Below are 14,150 nucleotides of genomic sequence, written 5' to 3'. Positions count from 1 at the left end.
TCTTTACTTTGGTGTATGTTCGACATTTTCCATAGTTAAAAAGTTTAAAAAACCGGTTGCAGACGAAAGCCTGGTGTTCAGTGCATCAGAAGAGAAAGTTGTGACTGACTTCATCCTAGCCCGTGACTTCTGCTTGGGGAGTCAAAATTCTTCTCCTTGAAGCAGTCACCTCTGTGTCCACAGAATCTGGTTGCGGGTTACAGAGAAACGTCTGGTGTGTCTGTGCCCCTGACCAATCGGGCCACACCAGCCCAGGAGGGGGTGGGGAGGGCCTGACCTTCCGCAGAGGCTTCAGCGAGGCTGCTGCCTGCTGTCCATTCTCCACTCTTCCCTTCCTCCTTTCAGTACCAAGACCTCCCACGGCAAAACAGATTTGGATGGGCGCACAGCCGCCCGGCTGAGGCCCCCCACGTCTCAGCTTCTCTCGCAGCTAGGTATGGACATATGACTTGGTTTTGGCCAACAGCACAGGAGTGGAAGTGATGGAATTTCTAGGTTGTGCTCTTCAAAATAAAATTGCTTGCCCTCCACACTCACGCCTTCTGCCTCCCCACAGACAGGAACGGGGATATGGAGTCATACCAACCAATACAGAAGGAAAATGAGGTGTCACAAGACAAAAGGGGTGTAAGTCCCTGAGCTGTCCCTGCCACCTTGACCAGCCTGGGCATTAACTACAAGAGAAAGAAACTCCCACCTCGTTTTGGCCACTGGATCTCTCAGTCTCTTTTAGCAGCTCAGCCTGTAGCGACCCACTACAGTTGTTTTCGATCATTTTGGAGAGAGAGGAGAGAGCCGGTAACTGAACTCTGTAGCTGCTGTCTCTTAAAAGCCTTTTTTTTTTTTTTAAATGTTTGTTTATTTTTCAGAGGGTTGGGAGGGGCAGAGAGAGAGGGGGGCAGATGATCCGAAGCAGGTTCTGCTCTGACAGCAGAAATCCCAGTGAGGGGCTCGATCCCATGAACTGTGAGATCATGACCTGAGCTGGACACTTAGCCGACTGCACCACCCAGGTGCCCCAAACCTTTTTTTTTTTTTTTTTTTAAGTTAATTTATTTTGAGAGAGACACAGAGAGAAAGACAGAGAATCCCAAGCGGCACTGTCAGCACAGAGCCCGATGCAGGGCTTGAAGTAACAAAATGTGAGATCATGACCTGAGCCAAAGTCACGAGTCAGATGCTTAACCAACTGAGCCTCCCAGGCACCCCTGCTCTCTTAAATGTCTGACAATTCTGTCCCCTTTGCTTTTCTTTCTTTCTTTTTTTTTTTAAATTTTTTTTCAACGTTTTTATTTATTTTTGGGACAGAGAGAGACAGAGCATGAATGGGGGAGGGGCAGAGAGAGAGGGAGACACAGAATCGGAAACAGGCTCCAGGCTCCGAGCCATCAGCCCAGAGCCCGACGCGGGGCTCGAACTCACGGACCGCGAGATCGTGACCTGGCTGAAGTCGGACGCTTAACCGACTGCGCCACCCAGGCGCTCCTGTCCCCTTTGCTTTTCTAACAAACCAAAGGAAGCTCCACCTGAAGAACAGAAGCATTCCTGACGTTTACAAGATTCTAGAAAGGCCCCATGGCACAGGGAACACCTTACGAGACCAAACACATACCTGTTCAGAGGACCCTCTGCCAGGCCAACCCTGCCTTTTTAAAGTTCATCTTCCTGGGGACTGACCTGTGTGTGCCAGGCACTGATTAAGCCCTTCATATGCCCAATTTCACCATTATCTCACTTGTGAAGCAGGTACAACTGCTTTGCTTATCTTTCAGATGTGAAGACCTGTACAGACCTGACTTTTAAACTCTTGCTTTTACCTTCCACGCTGTATTCCCCGCTGCCCCCTTTTTTTATTTCCCCCTCATTCTTCACCAGGACGATTCCTACTTCTTGTTCTGATCTCGGTTTAAAAGTTATTTCCTCAGGGAGCCCCCCATCCCAGGCTCACAAGCTGGGGTACTCGGTGGGCAGTGTACATGAGACGCAAGTTGGTGGAATGTGGCTAAATGCTGCACTTGCGCCCCATCTGAAGCGGGCACTTATGGCCTTGCTTCGGCTGACCTGTGCAAATGCACGTCCAGCACAGCCAGATCCCCCGGAAAGACACACTTCTATGAAGTCTTCCAAATGCTAAGCTTTGGTAACCAACTGAGTATGTGTGGGGGCTACATCCAACCTGTGGGCTTGAGACCTCTCCCCACGATAGGTTCCCTGGCATCCTCAATACTTCCTCTTTAACCTCTTGGCACTTGTAACTCCTTGTTCGGTATCTGCCTCAGATGGGAGTCCCGGGAGGGCAGCCACGGCCCATCACGGTCACTACTGTGTCCCAGCACTGTCCGGCTCAGAGACAGGGGCATAACTTAACAAACGAAGGATGTCTGACCTCTGGTTCTGCTGGGGAGGGCAGGGACTCCTTGCCCTGGAGGGCTCTGCGCAGCAGACAGATTTGCCATCATGAGTCATTTAAGATGGGCTTGTCCCTTCGCAGAAGATGGCTTACGTCATCACTTCCTGGCCACCTGGTTCCTCAGTGGGCTTTGGGGCACTGAGATTGTGAGGAGGGCTGCGGTAACGGGCTGCAAAACACTGCGCCAACAGTAGGCTCGGGGGTGGGTGTGGGACGGAGTGGCACAGAGAGGATGTGGGTAAAATGTGTAACCTGGCGCGGTGCCTGGCACGGTCACTGCACAAGAAACGTGAGCTGCTGTCAGGATTTGGGGAGGAAGAATCCTCTCGTGTTAAAGAACCCAGGTACTTAACTCTCTCTGGGTTCCAGATTCCTCATCCGTGAAGTGGGGATGATAATGGTATCTCCCTCACCGGGTTTTTGTGAGGAGAAAATGCCAAGTCGTGCAAGGCACTGAGCAGGGTCAGACAGCCCTCCACAAATGTTTGCTCTTGCTATTAATATAGGGTAGTGATGCATCCATGCGTTCAGTACAAGTTCACTGAGCGTCTCCTGCATACGGGCTTGAGTGCTAAGGACAGCGCAATGAACAACAAATACACAAATACACTTTGTGTGGTGGTAAGTGCCATGGAGGAAATTAAAGCAGGGTAAGTGGGTGGAATATGCTCAGTCGGGGTGGGGGGTTACGATTTTACATATGAGGCCTCCCTGATAAGATGACACGTGACTAAAGGGCTCCAGCGAGAGAGTGCGGGCAGTGGAAAGGCTGGTTGCCTGCCTAGCACACTCGGGAAGCAGCAAAGGTCTGTGTATCCAGGGCAGAGAGAGCGACAGGATGCCAGATCACGTGGGGTCTCAAAGGCTACTGCAAGGACTCTGGCTTTCACCTAGGGTGGGCAGACGGTTCTGAGCATAGCAGTGATGGGACCAGACCCCTTGGGACTGCCTTACTGAGGACAGAACATAGGGAAGCAAGGGTGGAGGTGAGGGAGACAGGGAGGAGGTGACTGCAGAGTCCAGGAGAGGCTGGGGTAGGCTGTGGAAGGGGAGGGGTGGCTGGAGACTGCCCACCGGAGCCAGACGGGATGTGGGTGTGAGAGGAAGAGAACAGCAAGGCTGATGCCAAGGCTTTTGACTTCGACAAATGGAGCAACGGACTTGCCCTTTATGTTAACAGGAAAATTCTGGGGGGCAGGGGAGGAAAACCAGGAGTTTGCTCTTGGACATGTTTCAGGGGCTTAGAGACACCTGGGCGGAGATGCCGATAAGCTACCAGTCTCGAGTTTGGACACAGATAGGTTCTGGAGTCAGGAAAACCTGGATTCAGATCCCAGTCTGCCATCTGCTGGCTGCATGACCTTATGTGAGTATCTATACCTCTCTGAGCCTCAATTTCCTCATCTTGTCAAGTGGAGATACGAACAGTACCTACACTCCATGGGGTGGTGAAAGACTGTGAGATCACGCATGTAAAATGCTTATTAGCACAGACTCAGGGTTCAATTAAACTCATTCAACTAGCCAACCAATTAGTATTTACTGAACACCTACTACATGCCAGGCAGTCCTGATGGAGGCATGGGACATACGCAAGTGAATAAAACAGATGGAGGCCCTGGTTCTCCGACCCCACATCCGTGTTGCTACCAAAAACTAATGTTGTTACCTAAAGCTAAGCATGAATTTTGGGCGAGGAAAGCTGAGGGCAGGGCCTTATCAATCCAACCTGAATTTAATGAGACAGTGCAAAGGCCCAGAAGGGTGAACATGGTGGGATCTGGAGGTCACAGCCCACCAAGTCAGGCAAGCTTGTCTGGGCAACATAACTCATCCAATCCTTAAAACTTTCACGTGACGTATGGTAATTTTTGTTCCCATTTTTCAGATGGGGAAACTGAGTCACACAGCAGTTAAGAACTTGGCTCAAGGTCGCACGGCTGGCCAGTGGCAGTGCCAGGACTTGAAGCCAGGCCTTCTGACTCTAGAACCCGGGTCCCATGTTACGCACCCTTCCCTATCTCACATGCACGACCCGCCCTCCTGTTAAACCCACCAAGAACCCATTGCTGACTACAGCGTTCCCTTTCACAGAGCTCAGATGTGGCCTGAGTACTTCTTACCACAGTGCTTCAAGCCTTCACCAACCTAGCTGTCACCCGACTTGAAATCTGTCACTCTTGCTTTGACCACCAGTCTGAGTCGGAGAGGTCTACCAGGAGTTTAGGGTAAGAATTCACCCAGACTGTGAACCTTCGTCTTTTAACAGAGGAAGTTAAGCCACTCAGGTTTATCGTGATTACTGATGTGGACTTATTCCCGCTATATAATTTTCTGTTTGTTTGTTTCTTGTACTGTGCTTTTCTCATGTTCTCCCCAGGTCCCTGCTTATGCCCTATCCTTTAGTGGCCTGGAAGCTTTTCATTCTAGTTTAATTCTTCCCCAAAGTACCCTTACATTTTGAATGTAAGCATAAACTTATATCTCCTATCAACTTCTAAAGTGAATAAATACATCTCTGTCTTCCCAAGGTGATGACAATGGAGAGCCTTGGATCCCTGGCCCGAACCTTCCCTAGAAAAGAACCCAGGGTGCAGGGCCCACAAGCCCCCCTAGTGTGTAAGTGGCAATTCTGGTTCTCTTGGGGCCAGTTAGTGTCCTGGCCTGACTGACTGGGCTGGGGTGGGGGTGGGGGGTGGGGTGGTTCCCTAAGGCCTGGGCCAAACCACAGAAGTGCCGTACCACTGCCGAGCTCTCTCCCTTACCTTCAGTCTCTGGACGATTTCCCTTATGTCGTCCACAGAGCCTTCCGTGGACTGCACGAAGATGTGGTCCCCTCGCCCATAGAAGATTTTGAGAGTGGAGGAGTCTGGGGTCCAGCCGATGACATCCCCACAGTAGCAGTTGAACACCACCTCCTTGGTGCGAAGGTCCAGGAGCACCACAAACTCATTGGAAATCCCCAAAATGCAGTCAATTTCTACCCCCTGGGCATAGTCCTGGGCCGCCACCCTCCAGGCGATGGCGCCTGCGCTGTGCTGCTCAGCGCCTGCCCGTGCTTTTGTCTTTTCCTTCTTCTTGGAGGTCAGGGAGATGAGGTTAAATTTGCCAGTGGAGTCAATGGGTGTGTTAGAGACACAGTTTTCAGCCAGGTCCTTGAGGTACTCCTGGCGGGTCCTGGTGGCCATGGTGTGGAATTTGTCAGACTTGTGTGCAGCGTTCTCGGCATTAATCACCTTGGCCAGCAAGAAGTCTCTGAAGACATCAGACTTGCGGAATGTGGTTCCACTGGGGATGGGGGGACCAAAAGCAGGAGCATCTTTGGATCGGGTCACAGCCATACTGAGGAAGGAGAAATAGATGGTAGAAAGAAAGGCACTTGAGATTCCCTTCAGAAAGAAAACATGCAATCAGACACAGGAGTGTGCTTTGTAGGAATGGAAATAGTTACGTCTAGTAAGTTGCTGGCTAGACTGGAAACTTTCGACAGCCTTAGGGCGTGTATACGCATTTTTTTTACTTCCTAGAACATCCACTGCTGTTCAAAGAAGAATTCTCCTACGGCTGTTCCATTTCGGTTATTCTCATCTTACATACATATAAACTGTGTGGTAGGTTACAGTTTGGCAAACACTCACTCCTCCCTCTCCACCTTTGAGGGGAGGTACGTCCCCACCCTCCTGATCCTGGGTAACTTGATTTAGCCAATGGTTTTCAAGCAAGGCATGCCTCCTGCGCTCCTGCCTTCTCCGGGAGCTAAACATGCCCCATGGGGGCCCCAGACGGATGAGGGACACCTGTAGCAGACCTGGACCCAATCCGTGGCCGGGAGCCAAGGCCAGTCAGACCTGTGGATGTGTGGGCCAGAGAGACCTGTTAATGTCTGTGAGCCACTTGAGTTTTCGGGTGGTTTGTTAAGCAGCATTATTATCAGAACATCTGACTGATACAGGACATTTATGTGATTTACTTCTTTCAAACATTTGTGTGACATTGTTTAACATACTTTGTAAATCTTCTCTACGTGGGTTATTTTGAAAATTCATTGTAATGAGAGGTTAGAAGGCACCCTTCCTACTTCAGTTTCAACCGAGGTGCCGTGGTGACAGAAATGAAATAGCGAATGGATGAGAAAGTAAAAAGGAAATAATCTAAAACCTGTTCTGCCAAACCAATGAACCTTCTTACCCCCTACGCAAACTACAGAGGGAGCTGCTGGAAGGAACATCTTCGGAGAAAGCTGGGTGGCGAACACCATCATCTCTGCACCCACTCTCGCTGGCAGCAGGGGCCTCTGAGGTGAGCCTGTAGTCAAGAGGAGCCTGGGGGACCAGGAGGGTGCACAGGGAGCCCAGAGAATTCGCAGTCAGCTGTGGTCACAGTCCCAGGGACACTCCCCTGCCTCCCATTTCCTCCTCGTGCTCCAACCCTCGACAGGCCAGAAACAGGTCAACATGGAACAGAGGAGAGGTGAGAAGGAGCAGCCCTGAGCTGGGAGGTGGGGGAATTTGCTGAGAAGTCAAATCTGGAGATTTGATGAGTATCTCAGATGTGTTGTTCCAATGACCAAACTGAGTGGAGACTCCAGTGGCTATAGAGCAGCCGATTTCTACAGTCAGGAAGTCAGGCAGAGAGGCTACGGCTCCTCCCAGAGTCACCACCCAGGGGCAGGGGAGCGCGACACTGGCTGGAAGATGTTAAAGGGTGGTGGAGACACCATAAGCTATGCTGTTTACATGACGATGATGAAAAGCAGTATGAGTTGCTGGAAATGAGCGAGCAGTCAGCTTGCTAAGATTTTCTTAGAGCATTGTATTCATCCTCCACGAAAACCTCACCTTATGAGTACTGCGTTAGGAGAGATTTCCTAATGCTTCTCTTCCCACCGTAGGATAATTTTTAAATAACGAGATTCCTAACTAAAACATATTCCATGGAACCCAAACACAGTGTAAGGCTTGTTTGGGTTCTGACTCCCAAGCCCCCACCCTCCCCCAACGTGACAAAGGGGGACAGTGTAACATTCCTGCATCTATTTGACAAGCATTTCTGGGATGCTCTCTTGCACGCTGGGGATATAGCAGTCCCTGACCTCCAGAGCTTTATAATCCAGGAAGAGAGGCATACTAAACAAACTTACAAATTAATTTATAAAGACAAAGGAAGTGAATGGGGTACAGACAGAACAACAGAAGGACCTGATATGGACAGGGAGACCCCAGGAGGGCCTCTCTGAAGAAGTGATTATTACACTGGGATCGGAGGCTGAGTAGGAGCCAGAGGAAGAGCTGAGGGGAGGGCCCTGCAGGCAGTGGGCGCTGCATGTTCAACGCCTGACTGCGAAAGACGAGGCTGGGGTGGTCTGAGCCCAGACAGTGAAGAGTCGGATGCTCAAAAGGTCACTGGGGGCCAGGCTTCGCAGGGCCTTGATGCCGTGTTAGCGCTTTTCATCTTGATCGTGAGACCAAGCAATCATTTCACCATCTGGGCTGGCTCGTCACGATCTGCACCCCCAGATCTGGTGTCTGCTGCTCTCCGCCCTGCTCAGTGCCCTGGCAGGTGGGTTTCTGCAGGCTATCATCTTCACCTGGGTTCCCATGCCCTCCAGCTTCCAGTGAATTTGGTCAACAGGAAGCACCAGCAGGAGGTGACAGGAGAGAGAAGTTCAAGAATTTCTTTCTCTTCACGGCCTTCTTGTTGGGCTGGGATAGCGGCTGTGGTTGAGTCCTTGATCCTTCAACTCACAGCCATAGATAGCTCCTGCCTGGTGCCCCCTCTCCCAGAGCCATAGCTCTCTCTAGCTTCCAGAAACTTCTCCCATCCTCTCTAACCTCAAGCCGAAGGGGTGGGTGATGGCTCCCTGCTGCTGGTGGTTCCCAGATGCCTCACTTTCCTGTACTTGTTCCCCTAACCTAAGCACACCTGTGAATGGACTGTTCACTAACCCTCAGTTAAAACCCTAAGGGAGGCATCTGCTTCCTGAGGGTCCATGATGGACACAGGTGCTAGCAACAAGTGACAACCAGACTGACAACCTGCGAGGATCACCATGGCTGCCCCATGAGGAAAGCACTGGAAGGCGCCTGGGGCAGAAGATTGTCAAAGGAGCCCTTGCACACCCCAGATGGGTCAGGCCAGATCCCTTGCTCACCACCTCCACTGTTCACTGTCCAGTGACACTCCTCCAGTGCAGGAGTGCCATGTGGGCAGATGCCACACTGAGTTTAGCTGGTCCCCCAGCACCAGCACAGGTGTTCACTATTGATTTAAATAGCAATTTAAACTTGAACAGACCAGGAAGAAACAGATTTCTACCAATGCACAGCGGGTGCAGGTTTGACGGAAAAAGGCACTTTCCCGGGGTGCAGTTCTTCAAAGGCCACACAAACCAGGCAGGTTTTCTGGGCAAAACCGTGTGGGCGTGGCCTTGCCTACAGGACGGGGGATGGACCAGATGACTTCGCCAGTCTTTCTAATTAACGGTATGTTCGCATTGTACGTTACAGCTGTGAACAGCGCTGCGACGGCTCCGGTCAGCACTTGGCTGTGTAGAGTGATGGATTTTGGGTTTCCCCACAGTCCTGATTCATGATTTTAAGAACCATGAAATTACAAGCTGCTGAAGGCTTCTGGACAATCAGAACAGCTGGTCCTTTGCTTCCCAGCAGGACGGACTGGGTTTTCACAGCCCACAGGCTGCAGGGATGCTGGTGTGCCACCCAGAAACGGCACATTGAAACCGGAAAGGACGGCACCTCTTCACACAACCAGGAGACGGTGCGTCACCAGGTCACCTGGTCACTGTAGCTCAGTAAGTATTTCCAGAATATTCACAATTACTCATTCGACAATTCTTTTCTCGGTGCCTAGGATATTTGGGCCAGGCATCTGTCCGGCCAGCAAAAATGTTTTTAGGGCTCACTGTATGGCAAGCCCCATGTCACAATAGATACATGAAGGGGAATGTGACATGGGGTTACTACCTTCAAGGGAAGCAAGGGCCACGCTAATAAGTCATTTTTACAGCATGAGTGCTGCCACAGAAATGTGTTTGGGGACACAGAGGGGACCGGGTGTGGTCTGTCCGGAGAGCAGCTGCCTGTAGGGAAAGAGGGGAGAGGAAGGGAGAGGGTGTGGGAGGGGGTAAGCTTTGGTTGTATCTTTAACATTTTCTTTCTTTAAAAATAAAGAAAAGAGAGAGAGCTGAAGCAAATATGGCGAAATGTTAACATCTGCTAAATCTGGTGGTAGGCACATGGGTGTCTGTTATATTATTTTCTGTGCTTTTCAGGATGTTTAAAATATTGCATAATAAAAATATTTTAAATTAAATTGTAAGAAACAAGAAGGGTTTGTGAATCAGAAGCAAGCAAGCATCCCGGGCACCATGCAAAGGCTGGCCTGGAAAGGTGGGGGGTTGGTGGAAGGTTGCCGTGACAGCCCTGGTGGGAGTGTGGGAAGGGGAGAAAGGCCACCCCCATGCCCCCGGCTCAACCCCCTGCCTCTGATGTGCCAGGAGAGGGAGGCCTTCTCCTCTGTGGTGTGTGTGTGTGTGTGCACACGCGCGAACAACTCCATCTTCCCTCACCAGGGCTACCTTTCAGCTGCTGAGGAATGTGGGACCTCCAAGTGAGCTCTGGCTCTCACAGCCCGGAGGTGTGGGCACGGGTAGCTGCTGCTCAGAGTACCAGATGCAAAGGGGTGAGGACACAGGGGGCCTGTGGCCTGATGCCCCGTGGAGGCCCTGCCATGCAGTGTGCTGGCTCCCAGCAGCCACCTGGGCGGCACATCTAGGACAGTGTTCTGAACCACACGCACTACACGGTGGATTCCCCCCTCCCCCCCCCCCCGCCCTTCTCTCATACACCCGGCTGACACAAGAAAATGGGAGATTCCGGCAATTCCTCAAGACTACCAGTGCACGACGCACACACCCTTGGGCCCAGGGACTCCAGTTTCAGGAATTCTCCCATCTGTATAGTCGGACACAAGTGCGAAGAGCGGATGCAAGGTTGTTCGCTGCCGGATGGAGGGGAAGAGCGGCTGACAGGAAACGGCCCAGGTGCCCATCGATGGGGGGAGATTCTCATGCATCCGCACGATGGAATGAAAAAGCACTTTATGTATTGGTTTGGAGAGATCTCAAGGGTTGGTGAGAAAATACAGGATTCAGAACAGCGTGTGTTATGCTCCATTCGTGTTAAAGAGGTGAAGAAGAATACTTGTAAGCACGTGCTGGTGTATGTATGAAACATCAGGATGCACAAGAAACCGCTAACAGGACAGCTGGGTGGTGGGAAACTGTGACCTTTTTTTTTTACTTTTTTATGTTACATTTTGTACCTTTTGAATTTCAAACTGTTCTCAGAAAATGGAAAATAGCGCTCCCTTGCCCATTCCCCAGAGCTTGTGGTGCTATCCCAGGGGCAAGTGCTGCCCTTGGCCCGGGGCCTAGGTCCTTGATCAGCTGGTTTTCAAGGACGAGGGCTCTCTCCTCACCCCACACCCAGAGTGCTTTCCATCTGGCCTCTGGGTGCTGGCCACTCTGCTGGTGAGAACTGGGGCTTGGGGAGGATGCTGAATGAGCCTGCGGCCTGTGTCGTCTGTTGATCTATGAACCAGAACCACAGCTCTATCCCTGCCCCCATCCTTCCAACTTGTGATTTCCCCCTGGGCCACCACTCCTATGCCTCAGCCCTGTGCCCGCTACCCAGGCGTGACGCAGGGGTGGTTTCACTCTACGATGGGCACCTCACCCCCAACCGGATCAGTGAGCCGCAATTCTGGGGCTTCTTTTCCTGGGAAAGCAAAGCTTTCTTTTTGCTGGATTTGCAGCTGGGAGGATGTTGAGCTCAGAGCTGCCAGCAAATGAGGCAATGTATAGGAAAGTGGAGCAGATCCAGCTACGCCCGAACCTGTCATTTGGGAGCTGATGTATATGAATGCCTTCTGTCTTAAGCCAGGTTGAGGAGGAGTTTTTGTCACTTGCAACCAAAAGATTCCAGGCAACTACAAATCCCCGATGGTCTCCTTATCAACACTGGGGTGACATGCCCCTTTCTCGCTGAGGATCGCTCTCTTGGAAGGCGCGGGAATGTGAGGACAGAGCTTCCCTGAAAGCAACACAGGAGCCAGCCCACCTGGGCAGCTGCTCTCTGCTGGCTGTCTTTCTGCACGCTGCCTGGAGGCTGGGAATCGGCTGCTGTGACTTCCTGTGTGTGCAGGGGTTGGGGGCCGGCCCGGGGCTGTTCCCTGGGGCCCACGTGGGAGGTGCATACCTGTAGCAGACATTATCAGTGCAGGGGTTGTGGGCTCGGACAATGATGAAGACATGCTGAAAGTGTGAGCGGATGTTCTTGGGGGTGAAAGGCAGCGCCCCCGGCTCCTGGAAGATGATCGTCACAATGTCGTTTCCTATGTGCCTCTTCCTTAGTAGCTGGTGAATGGAAACAGGGGACAGGAGGGCGGCACCAGTTGGCTTGAGGGCCCTACCTGGACCCTCACAGCAGCCTCCCACCGCCCTGTGGTTCTTGCCCCCCTCTCCCGTCTGGTCCCCACACGCAGCCAGCGAGAGCCCTGGACCTTGGTCGGATCGTGTCTCTCCTCGCTCAGAGCCCTCCAGTGGCTCCACCTCACTCAGGGGGAAAAGTCAACTCCATGTGGCTCCCTCTTTCACGTCTTTGCTGAGACACCTCCCTCCCATGGAGGCCTTCGCTGACTGTCCCCACGACATGCCCTCTCTCTACTATCCTGCTGCCGTCACTCGACATTTATCGACACTCGGCACACGGTGGCTCTTCCCTCTTCCTTCTGTTTCTGGTCTGTCCCTTCCCACTAACACGTCAGCTCTGTGACGCCAGTGGTTTTGCCTGTTTCGTTTGCGGCCTACTGCTGTGTCCTCGGTGTGAGAGCAGTGCACGGCACACCGCTCTTACAGAATGCTCACAGGTTAACCTTATGGGTCCATGGACACCTGACCACTGCTGGTCTATAAAATCTACAACGTCACCTGTACCAATGGAAATAATACACACTTGCTGAACCACAAGTCTGTGGGGTTTCTGTTCTTTAGAAACTAGGAAAAGTTGTTTCAGGACAGAATCTGCACGGCACATCCAGCAGAGGAGCTGCAGGAAGCAGGTATTAGCAGTTCTTGCCCACTTAGCGCCCATTCCTTCTCCTGCCAGCCACGTCCCTCCCCCGTGGGAAAACACCTGCCTGATCTCTATCAGCGTTTCAAGTTGAGCTGACCCCACTCACCATCCATCCCCAGGGGTGGGCACGTGCTTCCGGCTCGGCCAGTCAGCCCATTCCTTCCCTGCCCCAGGCCCCGGGGACTGGCAAGAGAATAGTCCAACGAGATTCAGCCCTGAAACGTTTCTGGGACACCAGGGAGGCACAGCTGTCTCCCCCCCTGGGGTGGCTACCTTGGTGGGATGTGAGCCGAGGGCACCTAGGGGGCATCTCTGCCACTACCTGGGAAGACCTGAAAATAAGGTCACTATGAAGAAAAGCAGAGCTGCAAAATTCAAAGGGTCCCTAACATGCTTTGAGCCCCTGGATCCAGCTGTACCTAACGCTAGCCCTGTGCTGGCACGTCAGAGTTACATAACCTAGTAAAACCCATTTATTGTTTAGGCCAATTTGGTTCGTATTTCTGTTACTTCTGGTTGAAATAACATTGACTGGTTTGTTCTTTCTCACAGGACCCCTGATGACTCAAGAGACCTTGAGGGGAGCTGGGATAGCTACAGGCTAGCAGGGTGGCTAAGGAACAGCTAGGAAAAAACTGATCTCAAACGACACCTGACCTAGCCTCCATCCCCCAGGTGATGTGATCATGGTGCGGAGGGTCTCCAAGGCCACGGGAGGCAGCAGGAGAGCCCATGCCAGCCAGACAGCCAGCTAACGACTGCGGGGAGGGAGACTGCCTTGGGGTTCAGTTGTGCACCAACTGGAAATCACATGGGACCCCTGCCCTGGGCCCCACTGACCTGCTGCCTGTTGTTGGGGGTGTAAGGGAGCAGGGTGGAGACGTGGAACATGATCTCGTAGTCCTGGTATGTCGTGTAGAGGGAGTGGGTGCCCGTAGAGTCGGCTGCAACAGAAACACCAGTTAGCACCACGTTTCCCAAACCTCTGGGCTTGTGCCACAGCCCACATGCCATCTGTGTTAGTTTTTAGCTTGATGTTTTCACTTCACTCTACTCTTTAAAATTAAATAAATTTAGGTAAAAAGGAAACCTTATGTTAGACACCCACCAGACTGGTAAAAAAAAAAAATTAAAAGTCTGACCGTACCAAGGGTTGGCGGTGATGTAGAATGACTGGAGCCCTTTATGCAGCTGGTCAGGTGTGCGAATTGGTACAACCACTTTGGAAAACTTTTTCACAACATCTAGTGAACCTAAAGATCAGCTTAATTGATGACTCAACACTTCGTCTCCTAGGATCATAATCCAGAGAAAAGGTACACATGTGCCCTGGGATATGGGTACAGGCACCTTCAAATGTCAGTCACAAGAATGGATCAACCATGAAACGAGCCGCAGTCACCACATGGGCGAATCCCATATATACAATGTTGAATGAAAGATGCCAGACACAAGAGGAGCATGTAGCGTGTGATTCCATTCACGTTACGTTCAAAAACAGGCAAAACAAATGCTATTTAGAGGTGCATGTATAGGTGGCAAAACTATGAATGATAATCACGAGAGTCAGGATGCTGGTTATCTCT

The 14,150-nt window shown here is 51.6% G+C and overlaps 1 protein-coding gene across 4 annotated transcripts in view; it reads right to left on the bottom strand.

The window, feature by feature from the left end:
- SIPA1L3 (signal induced proliferation associated 1 like 3) overlaps nt 1-14,150 on the bottom strand; it is a 238,994-nt gene that overhangs the window by 69,201 nt on the left and 155,643 nt on the right. For all 4 annotated transcript variants that reach the window (XM_086689628.1, XM_086689627.1, XM_086689631.1 and 1 more), the window contains 3 exons: nt 13,405-13,508; nt 11,689-11,846; nt 5,176-5,752 (listed from right to left, as the gene is read on the bottom strand). In XM_086689628.1, coding sequence (XP_086545754.1) covers nt 5,176-5,752; nt 11,689-11,846; nt 13,405-13,508 — 839 coding nt within the window. The remainder of the gene's footprint in view (nt 1-5,175; nt 5,753-11,688; nt 11,847-13,404; nt 13,509-14,150) is intronic.

Source organism: Puma concolor, chromosome E2 (genome assembly GCF_028749965.1).
Source record: "Puma concolor isolate L17-30 chromosome E2, mPumCon1.1.hap2, whole genome shotgun sequence".
NCBI lineage: Eukaryota > Metazoa > Chordata > Mammalia > Carnivora > Felidae > Puma > Puma concolor.
Note: the sequence above shows the minus strand (reverse complement) of the source record. Positions and strands in the feature narration are given on the sequence as shown.